The 20,004-nt window shown below is 38.1% G+C and overlaps 1 protein-coding gene across 1 annotated transcript in view; it reads right to left on the bottom strand.

Moving 5' to 3' along the window:
- Spmip2 (sperm microtubule inner protein 2) overlaps window positions 1-20,004 on the bottom strand; it is a 71,743-nt gene that overhangs the window by 9,684 nt on the left and 42,055 nt on the right. Inside the window, exon 3 of the mRNA XM_027926586.2 lies at window positions 16,304-16,362. Coding sequence (XP_027782387.1) covers window positions 16,304-16,362 — 59 coding nt within the window. The remainder of the gene's footprint in view (window positions 1-16,303; window positions 16,363-20,004) is intronic.

Below are 20,004 nucleotides of genomic sequence, written 5' to 3'. Positions count from 1 at the left end.
GTCATGTGGGTTGTGATACTGGGATTGAACCCAAGCCTTGCACATGCTAGGCAAGCACTCTACCACTGAGTGCCACCAGCCCACGTTGTATTTTATGAGTGATATTATGAACTTATAAATACTTATGTATATGACATGTATCTCTGAGACCTATTAATCCATTGTAGTTATACCTTTATAGTTCAAGTTGTCCTGTTTGGGGCGGGTGGAAATCTTTTCAAGTTTGGCTCCTATGACCCTCAGATAGGACTGTTAGTAGTCTTCCTTGCTATCTGGTCTGGAAAGATGTTCCAAGCTCACCTCTTTAATTTCTTTCTCCAGATCCATAATCAGCCATTTCTCCAAGAAGCACCAATTTAGTTTAATGGAAAGGGTATTTGAAGAATCTGAGTACTTAGGGCGCTGACAGCTACTGAATTGGTCCCTATATCTAGGCATTTATAGTGAACAGAATAATGAAAAACTGTAAACACACAATCATTCATATATGTAGACGTGGTGTGTGCACGCACACACACACACACACACACACATACATGGAGATAGGCAGACCTATAAAATCTTTTAATCAAATTCAGGGTTTGTTTTCAGCTCTTTTATCTCAATGTCTGTATTTCCTTTCCCCTACTCTAGGAAATCTTGCCCTCAATCAAACCAGGAATGACTAAATAAGAACATCACATTTGCTTTATTCCATAGTGCACCCATAACAGAACCAGAGAAACAAGACTAAACTTTCACTGAGCTTTTTGCTGTTCTTTTGTTCTCAGGGCATAACCCACAAAACTTAGACTCAAATTATCATGCTTTAAATCCCTTGGGGGGCTGGAGGTTTAGCTCAGTGGTAAAGCACTCGACTAGCATGCGTGAGGCTCTGGGTTTGATTCCTAGCACAGCAAGAAAAACAAAAAACAAAAATCCCACAGAATAATTCTTTTCTCTTGGTTAAACTTTCAACTAGAAACATATTTGGGGTTTTGAAATTTTTTTATGTTTAAAATAATTTATTTTAGAATCAGGTAAGATATGTACACAGTTCCAAAGAACCAGTCTTGCTATTTCTCTTTCTTGCTGTCATCACTGTATGGGTGCAGTGCAGAGACAGGGAGGGTGGTGTCTTACTGAACAGCTGCAAAGAGTGACTTCGATTCTGGGAGAAATGTCTTGAAGGCCTTAGTTCTGCTCAGTGAAGAAAACATTTGTTCTGCCACCCACTATGTAATTCATCTTTGAATTTTAATGAGCTAGCCTTTAGGCTGCTAGACAGAAAACAAGCAGCATTCTGCATAAACCCTACCATCTTTACACATTGCTGTAGAGACTAGAAATCAAAAGTTTTTATTGTCAAATGTGTGGTAATTGTGCTCCAAAGGAATTCATCTGAACACATGAGACTCCATCTCTAAAAGTAACAGCATTTTGGAATCTAAACCCAGCAGTTCTAGAAGCTAACTCCAATCGAACTCAGATGACCTTATTGAGCTTTCCTGATCCTTGCTCAAAATCTAAACTCTCCGATGTGTGTTTCCAACATACCTTCCAAAATACCTTCCACTGTAACAGGCACTGCACTCAGTGGTAAGCTTTATGAAGTTATCTGAACCTAGCAACAAGCAGTGTCTAAGCAGAATCCATAAATATTTGTTTGCACAGTATTTGTTCTTTCTCTCTTTCTTTCTCTCTCTCTTTCTTTCTTTCTTTGTTAGATGGATCTTTTTTATTTTTTATTTATTTACATGTGGTGCTGAGGATTGAACCCCAGTGTCTCACACATGTTAGGCAAGCATTCTACCACTGAGCTACAACCCCAGCCCCAGTATTTCTATCACTGAATCTTAACATGCTCCAGTATCCTTATCTACTTATATCCCTACCCCAACTAGATGATGAGCTCTTTGAGGTCAGGAACTATGTCTTATGTCCTTGGTACTGTTTCCACACACTTGGATGAAATAAAAAACACGAGTGATGCTCAGACTTCATAAACATCATATGAATGCTCTTGTATACTTTATTCCACATTTTATCATCTCACTTTTAAAGCAATTACTTGTTTAGTCCAACTGAAATTTATTTTGTGTATGCTAAGAGGTGTATTGTATTTTACTTTTGCTGAAAGTTACCCAGTTGCCCAACTCACTTTTTCTCAGACCCTATATCAAGGTGGCTTAGCTTGTCCATAGAATAAGTAAGTAAGCTTGCTAAGACAAGCACATGGAGTCCGACCCCCAGTGGACCTTCAGCACTCTATACAACAGAGATCCAATTCTTTTGCTTGTCCTTGATGCAAATCATTCCCACTCCCTTTCCCAGCTGTCCCAGCTGTCCCAGACTGTCCTGATTTTTCCAAAATCCCTACTTACTTCCCATTTCCATTAATCTAATTGGTCCTTGGTAGGATAGTCTTGTACCAGACTTCATGGACCACTGTATTGTATACTGACATATGATTAAAATAGTAAAATTTATGTTGTGTCTATTTTACCACCATTGAAAACAATTACGTACACACATACACATACACATACACACCCCTCCATGGAGAACACCAAAGCCATCAGGACGAAACTCCATCAGGTTCCACCATCAACCACACAAACCACTTCTACATACAAGTATCTTCACCTCCGTACATGAGCCAGTCCTGCTTCCCTCCTTTTATTCTCTGGGAATGAGGGAGCTTTCTCCTATCCAAGGCCTCCACATTTACTTGTACCCTTGAAGCTGCACTGCATCAACCCTGCCCCCACCCACTCCATAGCATCAAGTCTGTCTCTAGTTAAAGCTTCTCACATCTAAGCAGCCTTGGTTCTTCAGCTGCCTCTAATTACTGCTCACATTTTCTTCTCTTCCTCATCCAGATTTTTCAAAACCATGGCATGTACTTGTTTATTTCACTTCACTTTCCATTCACACCACAGTCTACCATATTTGAACCACCACCTCTCCCCGCCTTTCTCTTCCCCATATTATTCTACTCTTACCTATGTCTCCAGTGACATCCTCCCTATTTTCTACAGTGGACACTGTTCAGTGCACACCTTATTTACCTTTGAACACTGCTCCTCCAGATTCTCCTGTGTTTCTGCTGTCTTCTTTCAGAGTTCTTCTTCTTTTTTCAAACAATCAGAGTTTGAATTCCCTACAATTCTGCGCTTCTTTCTCTGGTCTTCTCTTTCTCATCCACTCATATATTTTCAAATATGACCTGAATATGATGACAGAAATAGCTCCTTTCTCTAGCTTCACACATGGGTCTATCTGCCTGTCACTGGATGTCCCCCAGATACTTCAAATCCATGCAAGCTCATCATCTCCTCAGCTTCTTCCATTAAAGGATGGAGAACATGTTCAGTCTCAATCCATCCCCCGTGAAATCATTCATTCCAGCTAGAAATACGGAGTTGTCATTGAAGCCATTATTACTTTTATCCCCCGTATCCAACACCTAAGTCTAGTTAATTTTACCCTTTAATGATTCTAAAATCTGTTTCTTCCTCTCCATCTTGACCCCCACTCTCCCAGGTTATCATCATTACCATGGGCCACCCTAACAGATGCCCCCTCACATTCATCCTCTATTCAAAATGGAGAGCTGAACTTATGGCTTTAGGTACCATGTAAAAAGACAGGTGGATAAAATTTAAATTCCTTCCTGAAGTTCCTCATCATCTCAAGAGTTAACTTGCCCCTGACTGCTTTTCTGGCTTCACCTGCCCTGCACCATTCATGACCCTGCCAGATCCAGCAGCACTGAAAGACATTTTTTGCATCAGTTCCTGCTGTTTGCCACTTCCGGACTTTTGCCACTGATGTCCGCTCTTCTTGAACCAGTCCTTCCAGGCACCACTAATCTAACCTCACTTTTCAGACTCCTCCACAGAGAGCTTCCTGTGCCTGCCCTCCTCTCTTCTGCTCTGGGTCACATTCATAATGCCTATGGCTCTATCACAGCCACTCTATTATCATGTTTCAGAATTATCTCGGTCTCTTTTTCCCCCCACTACATTATAAGCTTTTTATCATGAAGAATAATGCTGTAAAATAATTTATTGATTTATCTACTGAATAAATGAATGGTCCCAACAAAGACTAGAAACCTAAGTAGTTAGAAAAGAGCATTTCTTCTTCTTTGAATATCGAAGAGACAAAGGGAGCTCCAAGAAAAATACAAACACGGGACAAGAACTTTCCTTCTGAGCATTAGTAATTTCAAAACACCCTTCCCTAAGGGAGCAGACTTCTTGCGAAGCTGCAACTGTCATCAGGTTGTTACTGAACTCTCATGGTTGTCACAATTACCACACAGGTGATTGATACTGATTTACCCATTCAAGAGAGACCCAAGAGCCAAAACGATGTGCCAGGCACTGTGCTAGCCCTAGGTTTCAGGAGACAGACACAATTCTTGCCTTCTTTACATTCTATCAGGGAAGACAGGACAGAAACAGTCTGATTGATCCACTGCAACCATAGTAGGTGGCATGAGGGAGAAGATGCAGTAAATGTTGAATAAATGGATACTTCTCATGTCAGGATGGAGCACATACATCAAAAGGACAAGATACAACTGATTTTTAAAAGGTATTGTTTTATAAGAAAAGTTAGCCAAAGAAGAGACCATACTGCTATTCTTTTTTTTTTTTTGGGGGGGGGGGGCGGGGGAGTACTGGGGATTGAACTCAGGGACACTGGACTACTGAGCCATATCCCCAGCCCTATTTTGTATTTTATTTAGAGACAGGATCTCACTGAATTTCTTATACTTAGCTTTTGCTGAGGCTGGCTTTGAACTCTCGATCCTCCTGCCTCAGACTCCTGAGCCACAAGGATTACAGGCATGTGTCACAGTATCCGGCTATGTTGCTATTATTAAGAAGAAATCTTATTAGTCTATCACTGGATTCCCAGCTGGGGAAAAATTTAGTTTCAGAATGTGAACTTACTCCTACGGGGAATTGAACCCAGGGGTGCTTAACCACTGAGTCACATCCCCAGCCTTTTTTTATATTTTATTTTGATACAAGGTCTTACTAAATTGCTGAGGCTGGCTTTGAACTTGCAATCCTTCTTAGTCTCCCAAGCTGGTGGGATTACAGGCACCCAACTTCGACTGTTACTCTTTGATACAGACATCTAAATATTTAAGAAAGATGCCTATTACCTACAATTTTTCAGGATCTCAGGTCTCAGAAGATCTTAGAGCATGTTTCAGGAGACCAGGGCTCTCCAGGAAACAGCTACTAGATCTCACAAAATGGTTTATGGCAATTAAATCAAACATGGATTGCAAATTAGAAGTAAACGGTTGAGCTAAAATGTCAGGCTTAGGCAAACAGAGTTTATGTACTGAAAAGAGCATAGGAAAAAAGAAAAAGATGAGGTATATTATGAGTGTTCAGATTGTTTTCATTTCATTATCATCTATTCAATTTCATAAAGCCAGAAAAATGCCCTTCCAATTATAAAAGCCTGCAACAGTGACCACTTTTAAGAGGAAAATTAAAGGAATGAATGAGAAGCAGAAAATGAGAGTAGCACACAGTAAATGGAAAATATTTTTATTCTATTGCTTCATCTGATAATGTAGATATTAGGCTAATGATTACTGATCCTTCATAAACCACTTGTGTAGATATTGGTGAACATAATAAAAATCTCTGAAATTGCCATGATTGGGAGCCTTGGGTGGGAGAAGGAGGCGCAGGAGAAGGAAGTGGGAAGAAAGGTTTTAGTTAACAAATCTAAAAGCCAAAGCAGGAATGAATGGTGATGATGTCAAACATTGCAGAACTTGGCTATACTTAATACTTGCGGAAATCCCACCCATGTGCCAGTCACTGGCAGTCTTAAAAATAGAAAACCTTCAAAAGATTTATGGATGTTTTAAGGAAAATAACTCCAAAAAACAAGCACACATTTATGTACCAATATATTTTTAAACACTTGCTGTCATTAAGTCTGTGCTAGTTTAACAACTGGTTTTGGCAGTATTTCTCATGGAAGAAAAAACAGGCAATTTTCTACATTCCACCCAACTAATGTCAAATAAAGACACACCTTGCACCTTTCTTAATAAACAAAAAGTCTAGCTTATTTGGATCCATGAATGTTTCTTTAGCACGGAAAGTCCTGGTTTTTAGATTGAAAATTACTAATATATTTTTTTTTAATTTAGGAACTCTAACTACTAAAATTCTAGCTGAATATTGCTATTTCTCCCATAGTCGTTTTTATGAAAAAAAATTATGCACGTATTTAAAATGGTATTTTTTTCAATTTCAACAAAACAATTTAAGTATATGTAATAATATGGATAACTAGTACAAAATGCTTATAATAAAAAATATTTCTCTTTACTTCCTACTTACTACCTGTTCCAACATTCTCTTCACCAAAACCACCTTTAGTCCATTAGGTTCTTCTGGAATGTAACCCACTGTCTATATACAATAAGCACTGTCTGCAGCTCTCCTACCTGCCTGTTCCCATTGGAACTGATGGTTCTCTGGGCCCCAGAATTGGCTACATTCTTATGCCTTCCTTGAACAATGATTTGGAAATTCCCTTTGTCACCTTTGTAGGTACCTTCTTTCCTAGATTAGATATCTCTATTTTTTTAGACAGGGCCTCACTAAATTGCTGAGGCTGGCTTTGAACTGACATCCTCCTGCCTCAGTCTCCCTAGCCACTGGGATTACAGATGAGCGCTACTGTGCCCAGTTGGATCCCTTTCTTTTTTCTTGTTTTACCTGCTTGTCTTGCTAGAAATATCCTAGCTTCCTGAGAAAAATACTCATTTATTTTTAGTAGTACCTACATGTCTGAAAAATGCCTCTTTTTCTGTCTTCCCACTTGCTCCTTGGTTGAGTCTGGAATTCTAGGTGGAAAGTTATTTTCTATCCGTTATGGAAGTCATTGCCCAGTGTCTTGTAAAGGCCAGTCTTGCTGATGATGTGATATGTGATACCATGTGTCCCTTGTGGACATCCTACTTTTCCTCTGGAAGATTTGTCTCTTTATCCCTGTATCATGAGGTTTTTCAATGAAATGCCTCAATATGGTGTTTTGAGTTTTAGTGTTTGTTTCTTTGTTTTTCATTCACATTAGGTAGAAGATTTCAATCTGGAATTCATGTCATTTCCTTCTGAGAAAGTTTCTTGAAAGATTGATTTCCTTATTTCTGTCTTCTCTGATCTCTTTCCAGTTCTTTTATTAGTCAGATATTAGAAATTTTAGTTGATCTCCATTTCCATATTTTTTTCCTTACTTCATTCTCATTTTTTTTTTTTTTTTTTTTTTTTTGGATTTTTTGTTCTATTGGGGGACCAACTCAATAGGTGGTGTGAACTCTCTATACCATATTTAGTCTTTATATAACTGATAGTTTTCACCCAACAAATGAATTTTAACAGAGGCACTTACTACATTATTTCAATGTGCCGCATTTATTTAACTAAAAGGTAATATTTATTAATAGTGGCCTGCTTTGATCAAGATAGCTTCAGTTTAGTCTGTTGTCCTGGAGACCCATTTGATTTGCCTGCTTCTTTCACTTTCACAAGTATTTAATTAGGAGTGGTAAATTATTATACTATTTATTGAGCACATAGTATGTACCATGCATTGTACTAAGTATTGTATATATAACACACAATCTATAGAATAACCCTGAGGAGTAGATTCTATTATTATAATTTTGTGGATTAGGAAACTGGGACCTAGTTTAAATAACTTGTCCAAAGTTTCAGCACTAACAGGTGGTGAAGCTAGAATCTGAACTCACAAAATCTGTCTTTATAATCCCCTACTTGGGGGATATTAGGTTATTTCTAACTTTATATTACTATTAACACACAGTTGGCCTTCTGTTAGCTAAACTCTGTGCATCTTCTTTATTATTTCCTTGGGAAAGATAAATTCCTAGTGCAATGAGCTTTCTTGATTCTCAATTCAGGGCTCCCTCACTGGGCTACACTGCATGCCTCTTGCTCATGGGTGCTCACTAATGAGTCCTCTGATTAGGAAAGGACACCCCACAGAGAGAAGACAGGGGAGTCAACACTGAGAACACCGCGACTTGCTGACTCTCAAGTAAATGAAACGTCAGGGGCGGCTGTGTTGCTTCTCTTCTATTCATGGCTGCCATGCACGTTGGTGGCCCTTACTTATAACTGCAGCCATCTTGACAAACCCCCACCCCAACCTCCACCTAGTGACAATGACTGTGCACAGGAATTGGAGATGTTTCTTAAGACATTATTCCAAGACAGATCTATAAATAAGTGGCAAACCTCAGAAGGCCTCAGTTTAAGGAGGCAACTTCGTAACAATATGACATCAGAAGCACGTTATTATTCCTTTCTAGAACCACGTTTGCTGTGGATAATTCTGTTGATTTTATCATCTCAGCAAGTCTTTCATTTGCTTGTGTAAAAAGAAGGCAGTTAGACATTTTCCTAAAATGTTCCTTTCAAATTCAGATTAAGTTTGACTTGTCTCAGGAAGTCCTCATTCACTTCTCAACTGAACTCTTACCAATTTGTGCTGTTTATAAGAACTGGGATTTGACTTTTATACCCAATTGTGCAAGTAACACCTTGTGTCGAGTGCCTTGTAGATGCCAAGCACTGGATTAAATGAAAGGGAAAGAAAGAAAACAAAATGTTTCCATGCCTCACAGTCCCATGGGGCAGATCAACTTGCAACGGAGTTGCGTTGTAGTCTTAAAAATGGAGTTAGAAGGGCAGACCCATAGGAACTTAAAAGATTCACAAAGGAGAGAGTATGTGTTTTGAAGCACAAATATAGACTTCCAGAGAACTAGAGATGTTTCCTACTGTGTGCTGCTATGGCATACAGCTTCCCATTCAACCTTAACCTATTGGATTAAACTGCCATTATCATATCCTAATTTATTTTTCCTGTCTATTATGAGTTTCTTGATGACAAGTACCATCTTATTATTCATCTTTATTTCCCAAAGGCTTTGCTTGATATCTGCTACATAGTATGTGCTTAATAGATAACCACTGATGAAAAACAAGTACTGAATTCCTGATCTTATCAACAAATCAAAGACACATGTGGAGGGGGTTGTTTTGTGAGGAAGTTTAAGCTATTCCAGGTAGGGAAAAAAAGCATATGCAAAAAAAATGCCTACAGAGAACAATGCTAGACCTGCAGAGTTTATGTCAGACCCATGGGACATGGTATGGTGAAGGGCGGGGCAGCAAGTTCCCATGTGCGAGCTCCTCTTGCTTGGAGTGCTTTCCTCAAGTAGGTGACTAACTGAAATACATCAGGAGTGGATGAAAGTCCAGAGTGCCCAGTGATTTCATTACCTTCAATAGTTTTGTTTTTTTTTTTTTTAATGGATTCTCATTATAGGTGTGCTGTGAAGGAATTGGGATAAGATTTATCACTGACTATTTCTAAAAGTACTTTCTGTCTAAGTTCTTCATTCCAACTTGTAAAAACGGCAGGGAAACCCAGAATCTATTTGCTTTGTATGGCAGGAAAACACATGGTCTCTAATATGTGGGCAGTTTGGGATTGTTGGTTTGATATTTTAACTTTAAAGGTTAGACGTATATCTCTGAGGTAAAGAAAATCAATGCACTATAGAAGAAAAGTAAAATTTACCAAGCAGTCATTTCTACTCACTTTTTGTTTGAAAAGGACAAAACTTGAAAAGATTTTATGGAATTAATAAGAAGAACTACAGCAACGTTGTCTCCTTCCAAACTTGTCTACTTTTAACTCAATGTAACTTTAGAGAAACACACTATCTTTGAGATGAAGCTCATGCTCAGCTATTTAAGAACACAATACTTTTAATCACCAAAATGAGAAGTTATATTCTAGCTAACTAAAGAAGTTTTTATCCCTGGAAGTAATAATTTTTCTAGAGTTCAATGACTCAGACCTTGCTATATTTGGATCTTGAAGACCCTTGTGTTAAAGATTTGGTCTCTAACCCATGGTGCTATTGGGAGTTGACAGAACCTAAATTTAAGAGGTAGGGACTAGTGGGAGAAAGATCATTTGGAGTATGCTCTTGCAGGGGATATTGGGACCCCAGACTCTTTCTGTCTCTTTCTTTGCTTTCTAGCTACCAGAAGATGAACAGGCCTCCTCTTCTCCACTTTCCAGTCCTGATGTTCTGTACTGCCACAGGCCCAAGCAACAAGGCCAAATTATCATAGACTGAAACTTCTGAAATCTTTCTTCCTTTTAAGTGTATTGTCTCAGGTATTTTGTCACAGTTATAGAAAGCTAACTAACACAACCTCTCCTATGAAAAATTTTTATAAAAATGTTCTCTCTCATATCAGAAAATAAGAGAAAGAAAGGTATTCCTGAAGTCAGCCTTTCCGATTATTTGTTAAAAGCCTACAGGGTAGGGTGGGTCTTTTGATGATGGTGTATAGCTCCCAGAAAATCCCATAACTCTTAAATTCATTGTTTGCCAGTACATTCTCTTGTGATCTCCCTTAATTGGACTGGGAACTGTTCCTGTATTTTCTATTTATGGTTTTTATCCTTCTTGTTGAAATTAGAAATACTGAATGTATATGTTGGAAAATTTCCAATTGCAAACAGAATATGAAAATGAGTAAATCATCTGGTCACATATCTAGAGAAACTTGAGATATTTAAAACAGAGTATGTTTACTTTAATTCAGAAGAAAAAAAAAGTTACCCCACACTCAGTTACTATAATCATTCTCCATTGGTGTATACTGTACTAAAATCCTCATCTTGAGTAACTTGAGAGTAAGGATCCTGCTTAAAATTGAAAATTCTGAGCATCTGGCACACACCAGGCCATTGCTTCATATTTGCTGAAGTATATCTTTATTGGTCTTTAAAATGCAATAAATTGTGTAACACACCATTGATTTAATACAGCTTTGTATTCGAGGGGGAAAAAAGAAGTACTATATTTATAAACAACTATTATGAAATTCATCCTGACTTCAATTAAGTTAAAATTTTAAAAGTATGCCTTAGAATGGAGGAAATCCTGTAATTTTCCTCTATTGAATTTCTCATCTTGAAAACAGATTGGACTCTTGCCTCCATTATGTCAATAGATGAACATTATTTAGCACTGTTGATGTTGACTCAAATTGTCCTAATCTTCCTATATTGTTTTTCTGAGGACACTGATCACATTCAAGTATTTATCTGCTATTGTTTTCCTTGATTTCTCTTAAATGCACCTCTTAAAAACTGTGTAAGCCTCCCTGTAAGCCCAGCAGCTCGGGAGGCTGAGGCAGGAGGATCACGAGTTCAAAGCCAGACTCAGCAACTTAGCGCGAGACCCTGTCTCTAAATAAAAATACAAAAAAGGGCCTGGTACCAAAAAAACAAACAAATAAAAACCCCTCACTCTTCACTGGCTCTTACACCCTCTGTTGTCTCAAGGGACCTACTTCTAAGCTCCTTTTCCTCTCTCAATGTTTCCCATTTATCTTATGCACAATTGAGTACCACCAAGGTTCAGTTCCCCAACCCCAAGGCTCAGTCCCCTTCTTTTTTCAGTCTTAACTAGGGGTTCTCAGTTCTGGATGCACATCCCATTTGCTTAGAGAGCTCTGCTAAAAATGTCCAAGGCTAGATCCCAACCGAGATCAATGCAATTAATCACCTTCGACTGAAATATTAGCCAAGCGATCCTTGGTCGTGTGCCACCTCTGAAATTCAATTTCTTTACCTGAAACACCAAAATAATGTTAAATCTGCTTCATTGGATTGCTGTCCACATACAGGCTTATTCCCCATCATTATGATAAACATTGTCTCCTCCTTTCTTCATTTATTTAAGCCTATCTTTCTTTAAAAGCTCAACTCAAATCCTCTCCCTTCCCCCTTTGAAAGCTCATTGAAAACTCAAGACACACCTGTGTAAATCAAAGAGTTTCTACAATTGCCTCTGTCACCATTCTCCATAAGCACTCCAACAGTCCAGAGTGATCTTAACAAAACCAAACAACAAAAAAAATGGACCACATTGTTTCCTATTTTAAGCCTTCCAGTGAATTCTTTTTCCTTTCAGAGTAAAACCCAAATTCTCTAAACTGGTCCACAAAGTTCTGCAAAATCTGACTTTATCTCACCACCCACCCTGTTGCTTTCCGTAGACCAGCAGCCCAGGGCCTAATCTGATGTCCCATTTTCCCACCTCAGGGCTTGGCTCACATCCTTCCTGCTGCCACAAATGATCTACACACACACACACACACACACACACACACACACACAGAGACAGTGTGATTCATTGTTATATCTTCACATCTGCACCTAACATAATTTGGCCATTTTCACTCTCCAATATTTCCCTTTTCTTTCCTCTCTTCCCCCGCCACCAATCTTCTTCTACTTTTCTGGTCTCTCTTCTATTTTTATAGATCCCTTCCACCATCAGCTTCCACATATGAAATAAAACATATGACCCTTGACTTTCCAAGACTGAATTGTTTTACTTAGCATGATGTTCTCCAGTCCTATCCACTGTCCTACAAATGACGTAGGCTGAGTAGAACCCCTTTCTTCTTTATAGCTGAGAAGAACCCCATTGTGTATAAATACCACATTTTCTTTATCCACCCATCTTTTGTCAGACACTGAGGCTGGTTCCATAACTTGACTATAGTGGATTGAACTGCTATTTTCATGGGTATGCATGTTTTGCATACCCATGTTAATTTTCATGGGTATGCATGTTTTGCATACCCATGTTGACTCTAATTGTTTTGCATACCATGTTGACTCTAATTGTTTTGGATAAATATTGAGGAATGGTATACCTGGGTCATATGGTGGGTCCATACCTAGTCTTCTGAGGTACTCCATACTGATTTCCATAGACAATGCCACCAACAGTGTGTAAGCATTCTTTTTAAGGAGTGGATCTTACATTCACCTTTTCAATATCACCTTGATAACAGGCCAAATTCATAATTTACATAAACTAACGTATAAGAGGAGATAAGCCATAACAAGATAAGCATACTGGAAAGTCTGCTTGGGTTAAGTAAAGCATAGCTTAATCCAAAGCAAATACCAGTTCACTTCCTCAGAGAACACTTCTCCAATCCTCAGCCAAGGTTGGTTCACCAGGAAAATCTCTTTACATCCAATAAGTACTTTTTGTACTGAACTGTTTTATCCTGAACTGGATGAACTGGGGTAGACTTTTAACCTTTTCTTAATCTATCTCTGTACTATTGAATTTGTTGCCACAAGCAAAAATTATAGTTATAATTTAAAAAATTAAAAAGCACCCTCAGTCCCTGGCTACACACACACACACACACACAAAGTTATTAAGAACATATATTTTTTTTTAGAAGCTGCAAGTTGATTTAATGTCTCTCCCCTCCCCTAGAATACAAGTTCCAAGAAGAGTGTGTGCTGAACCTGGCTTGTTCAACATTGTGACTATAGATTCTAGCAGTGTTTTCAACAAAGGCGGTGCTGAATTAACTGAGTAAATGCTGCTGACTGAGAACTGAGCATGAACACTGGCTGGGAGGACAAACACTGTCCTGGCCTCAATCCAACTGAGAGAACACAAGGGGTGGGGCACACCTGAGCCTACAGAGCTAGCAACCTATTCAAAAGTGTCTTGCCAGCCCAGAATGGGCGGAAAGCCTTCCAAAGGCATGGGTGTTTAGAGTCTCAAGAGAAAAGCAGTGTCTGACTTCTTAGAAATAGGACACCTACCAGAGTCTGGGGTGGGAGTGTTAACATTTTTTTTAAATTAAGTTTTTCTAGCTATAGCTTACTGTCCTCATTATTAATTTGGAATTTGCTATAGTTTGGGTAAGTGTCCCATAAAGGCCCTCAAGTTAAAGCTGTGGTCCTCAGCCCAGGATGCCTTTCAGAGGTGGAGCGCAGGCGTGGGGTGCAGCTCAGGGATAGAGTGCAGGCTTAGCATGGGCAAGACTCTGGGTTTGATCCCTAGTACCAAGAACAAAAAAGATGGAGCCTAGTGGGATGTTTCTGGTCATCAGGGGCATGGACTGAAGAGGGTTTCGGACCCGGTCCCTTCTTCCTTTTTTCACATCCTGGCCATGAGGTACATGACTTTATTCTACCACATACTCCCCGCCATGATGCACAGGACCAACTGATCATGTTCTGGAGCCTCTAGAACTATGAACCAAGATAAGCTGATAATCTCAGGTATTTGTTATAGTAATAGAAAGCTAACACACTATTCAACATACAAATTGATTTTGCTGTTTTTCTTCTTTTACTTAAATCCAATTTCCCAACTTAAATCTATAGTTCCCTGAGTACAAGTACTTTTTCATAAGCATTTTTTATCCTCATGAGCTGGTATAATTCACAGCATAGTCCCAGAAATGAGTATTCACCAATATTCTTTTTTTTTTAAAGAGAGAGAGAGAGCGAGAGAGCGAGAGAGAGATTTTTAAAATATTTATTTTTTAGTTTTCGGCAGACACACATCTTTGTTTGTATGTGGTGCTGAGGATCGAACTCGGGCTGCACGCATGCCAGGAGAGCAAGCTACCGCTTGAGCCACATCCCCAGCCCACACCAATATTCTTTTATCCAGAGAAAATATTCAAAGCTTCAATGTTTCTCAAATACTTCCCGACCAATTTTTTAATATTTAAATAAATGTAGCAAATTTTCACACTTTTATCACCAACACTTGTTATAATTTCCTTGATTTCTAGTGATTTTTAATGCTTTTCTTTGCTTGAAAATATTTGATAGGGTATTTTCAGTAGATACCAACAATCTCATTTAAACAAAGTAGAATATTTTAGTGAGAACGTGCTTTTCATACAATAAAGTTTAACTATTCTATTTAGCTTTATATTTGGAATATGCTTAACAAGTTACATGAATTGCCCAGTGGAACCTCTTATTATTCTGGAATTAGTACCTGATAGGCTGTTTGTTCATTTTGTTTTTGTGGTACTGGGGGTTGAACTCAGGGTCTATTTACCATTGAGCTACCTCTCCAGTCCTTTTTTTGCTGGGGCCGGGGGAATGCTAGAGATTGAACCCAGGGACCCTTAACCATTGAGCTACATCTTCAACCATTTATTATATTTTATAGCGACAGGGTCTCGCTAAGTTGCTTAGGGCCTCACTCAGTTGCTTAGGGCCTCACTAAGTTGCTAAGGCTGGGTTTAAACTTGCGATTCTCCTGCCTCAGCCTCCTAAGTCACTGGGATTCCAGCCCTTTTTATTTTTTGTTTTGAAACAGAATCTCACTAAATTTCTGAGGTCAGCCTTGAACTCACTATGTTCCTGCCTCAGCCTCCCTAGTGGTTGGTCTTAACAGGAGTATCTACCCTGCCTGACTTGTAATAGGCTATTGACGTGAAATTTGAAGTCCTGTCTTTATTCTGTGCAGTTTATGTTGTTGGAGTACAGCAGAAAGGGAATAAAGTACAATAATTTTGCACATGCTAAATAAAAATAAAAAATGAGGTAAAGTAGACCCCGGAAACCTTTACCTCCCCAAACCTATAATAATAGTGACAATATTCAATCTGCAGTCTAGTAAGAGCAATGCTGATTGATCCCTCTTAGAATCTGAATTTTATGTTCCATCTAATTGACAAGCCCAGCTTTTTGCTCTTTCCCCGTTAATTTACCATGCCTTGAGCTGGACATGTTTTATTTTGGTTCGACATTACCTTAAGACAGCATGAATTCAAGTCTTTATGTGACTTCAATAGGATTATGTTTATTAACCAAGGTTACCTTCTATTATGGTTTCTAGGCCAACAGCATGAAATGAATTTTTTAACCAAAAAAGTTAATAGTTTCCCCATTATAAGCTGCAGCTAACCTGGTCATTGAGTTGCTGTTCTTAAGAGCTGAAGGTTTGCGTATCTTTATTGTATTCTGACAGTTTCTTTTTCGAATGCTTGCTTTACTCCTTCCTTCCCTTAATTAAACCTGGTGATAGTGAAAGTTTATCTTATCTAGTAGGAATAAAGCTTATAATCTTAACCCTCTAATCTATGTGAAATAAAAAGAAATAAAGTGGCAGTATATTTTCAGAAGTTGAAAAAAAAACTGCTACTAATTTAGGAAGGAAACTCATTAATTTAAAACAGATTTGGAGGGCTAGAGATGTAGCTCAGTATTACCTAGCATGCATGAGGTCCTGAGTTCAATCCCTAGCACCAACCCCCCCAAAAAATACACACACACACACATGTATGTGTATATATATATATATATATATATATATATATATATATTTATAAATATATACATTTAGAGAGAGAGAGATACTTACCATGGGTTTTGATATCTATGGTTTACTTTATTAATAGCTTCAAGTGTTAGTTCTCCACGCTGTAAAAGGAAGAAAACAAATGTACCATCAGTCCAAGGTACCAACATAAGAAGTATAAGAAGTAAAATAAATATGATCCAATGTGATTTAATTTCCCTATGTGTGAAAGGAGGGTGTTGCAGACAAGGAGGGTCAAGTCCCTGGCTTTCAAGCTCCTTGATATCTTTATAACTCCATGAACAAGCAGGCATTCTAAACTACTATTCGTCATTTAGACCATAACAGTCTAGCATTCTTCTCTTTACCTTCTTGCCCTAGAATTTAAAAATGTGGTGGCAATAAAATAAGAAAGTGCTGGATCTTAGACACCTTTGGTCAGGGGTAGATCTGGAAACACCCTTCAGAAAGCATATAATAGAGTACTGACAGAATATTTGGGAACTTGGTACCACTTTCCACATTAAAAAATAATTCCCATATTCTCCCATGTGTACTGAAATGATCTTTCATTACTGAATGAATGACTTCTATGGACCAGCTCCTCCTCCCCAGGATCCATCCAGTGGATGGCATATCTTAGAAATAAATATGGGAAATAAGGGTGTCAGATTTATGTTGAAAAGGATATGAGTCTATACTCATTTCTCAGTTTTCCATAAAGGGGCTGGGAAACTATGATAAAAATTATCAAAGAGTAATTCACTTCAGTTTTAGATTGCATCGTTATTTACATTGATATAAGATGCCAGATTTGTAACATCCCCAAAAGTAGCAAGTAAGATTATGAAAATGTTATCATCAAAGGAAGGACCGGCTGCTAGCTTTCATTTGTTTTTCTCTTCCCTTTTATTTCTTCCTTTTCCCTTAAGCTTTGGTTTAGAAAGATTTTGCTTATTGACTGCAGAGGCACTTAACCACCGAGCCACATCCCCAGTCCTTCTTACGTTTTATTTAGAGACAGGGTTTCACTGAGTTGCTCAGGGTCTCACTAAATTGCTGAGGCTGACTTTGAATTCATGATCTTCCTGCCTCAGCCTCCTGTGCTACTGGGATTATAGGTGTGCACCACAGTGCCCAGTTGAATTGTTTCTTTATGTTACCTTCTCCAGGTTAAAGACCTGAAACTTGATCTCTAGAATGTCCACACAGAAAAGGAACAAGATTTGAATGCAGGGTTGCCCCCACTGCTCCATAGAAAATGTGAAAGTAATAATCTGCATATAATGGAAAGATCATGGTGTAACTTTGTTTCTTCAATCAATTCTTGACATGATTCCCTGAAAATGGACCATATCCATTAACTTCTAATTATCAGCATCTGCAAAAAATCTCCAGGACTTGGAAAACTTTTGATCTTGAACTATTTATGCCCCCCACCATTTTTTTCCATACTGAGGATTGACCCCAGGGGTGCTTTCCTCCTGAGCTACAGCCCCACCCTTTTTATTTTTTGAGCCGGTCTTGCTAAATTGTAGAGGCTGGTCCTGAACTTGCAATCCTCCTGCCCAGCCTCCCTAGTTGCTGGGATTACAGGCCACGTCCACCACACCCAGCATGCTTCCAGTTTTTTCATAACCCAAAAGTACATCTTCTTAGAAAAGAGCTTTCTTAGAAACAAAATAAAACATCTTTTTTCCCCCATCTTTCCTATAGATATCAGTAGATAATTTCAGAAAAGTTAGATGATCTAAAATAACCTGCCCTTTTTCTATCTTGATTTATTTAGACAGACGTGCTCACTGTGATGTGAAACCTAATGAAATTCAGAATCAAATAGATCAATTTTTTTTTTTACTGGTTAGCAATTTATAAGAATAGGAAAAGACTGATTTAAAAACTAATTCAGAGAAAAGGTGGGGGACCCAGGGATCTAATGAAAATCAAAGGGAAATCAGTAGAGGAAAGAGATATGAGGATAGAAGAAGAGGGAGGAGAGAAATGCTGGGGAGTGATATTGGCCAAATTATAGTATATTATGTGTATTCATAAATAAGTAACAATAAATCCCATTATTATATATAACTATAAGGCACCGATTAAAAAATGTGGAAAGAAAAATAAATAAATAAATATTGAGGAAAATAAAAAGGCTAATTCAGTGACTATTATCAAAAACAAAAAATAACAAAGGCTGGTGAAGATATGAGGAAAAGAGACATTTACACTGTTGGTAGGAGTGTGAACTAGTAATAGCCACTATGGAGAACAGTATGGAGGTTCCTCAATAAATAAAAATAGAACTACTGTAAGATCCAGCAATCCCACTCCTTGGTATAAAGGAAATGAAGTCTGCAAACAAAAGAGATACCTGTACCTTCATGGTCATTGCAGCACTGGTTCCAATGGTCAGGTTATGGAATCAGCCTAGGTGCCCATCAACAGATAAATGGATAAACAAAATGCCATATACATGCACTGGAGTATTATTAGCAATAAAGAAGGACAAAATCATGTGATTTGCAGGAAAATGGATGGAACTAGAAGTCATCATGTGACATGAAATAAGCCAGACACAGAAAGAAAAGTATCAAATATTCTCTTTCATACATGGAAACCAGGAAATAATGCCCTGAAACTAGACAAGGGACTATTAGGGAAGCGGAAGTGGGGAGGGAGATGGGAGGGGAAAAGGAAGAGGGAGGTGGATATGATCAAAGGATAATATATGGATGTATGGAAATATCACTTTGAAATATTAATTTGTACAATGACTATGTATTAGTAATTATAATAAAGAATAAAATAAAAAATGAATTCAGGCCTGGGAATATAGTTCAGTGGTAGAGCACTTGCCTAGCATGTGTGAGGCCCTGGGTTGAATCCCCAACACTAAAAAAACAAATATATAAAAATTCAAAAATAACAGTGTCTTGGGAGGCTGGAGTCAGGAGGGTCATGAATTCAAAGCCAGTCTCAGCAATTTAGCAAGGCCCTAAGCAACTTAGTGAGACCCTGTCTCAAAATAAAAAATAAAAGGAACTGGGGTTGTAGCTCAATGGTAAAGCACCCCTGGGTTCATTCCAGTACCAATAAAGAAATTAATTAAAAATAAAATTATAGGGCTGGGGCTGTGGCTCAGCGGTAGCGTGTTTGCCTGGCATGTGTGAGGCACTGGGTACAATTCTCAGCACCACATATAAATAAATAAATTAAATAACTATCTATCAACGATTTAAAAAAATTTTTTAAATAAAAAAAAATTACAACTCATTCATCTGGGGATGTAGCTCAGTGTTTTGCCTAGCATGCTCAATCCCTAGCACGACAAAAACATAATATAAATTAATAAAAATTTAACATATTCACAGAAACAGTTAACTAATTTGCAGTATTTTAAGGAAATTAATGTAAACCTTTCATACCTGTTTTGAATATTTTCAACTAACAAAAATAATTATAGCTCCAAATTAGATACTTTCTACAAAGCAATATTTAAATTAGTATAGGCATTACTAAAAGGAAAACACTACACTAAAATACTGTGAGTTAGACACAACTTCTGAAATGAGAAAAATCTGTTAAATTTGAGTTAATTAATTGCAGACATTTGAGGTGCATTTTAGTTAAATATCAAAATTGTTGCTTAAGATGTTCACTGTTAATCTCAAACCACTTGTCTAGTCCTGACATGTTTAGGAAATCTTTTGAGAATTGATCCCTGTGGAATCCTCTTGCGTTATTATCATACACCAGGACGCTTT

The sequence above is a fragment of the Marmota flaviventris genome, chromosome 7 (genome assembly GCF_047511675.1).
Source record: "Marmota flaviventris isolate mMarFla1 chromosome 7, mMarFla1.hap1, whole genome shotgun sequence".
NCBI classification, from domain to species: domain Eukaryota; kingdom Metazoa; phylum Chordata; class Mammalia; order Rodentia; family Sciuridae; genus Marmota; species Marmota flaviventris.
Note: the sequence above shows the minus strand (reverse complement) of the source record. Positions and strands in the feature narration are given on the sequence as shown.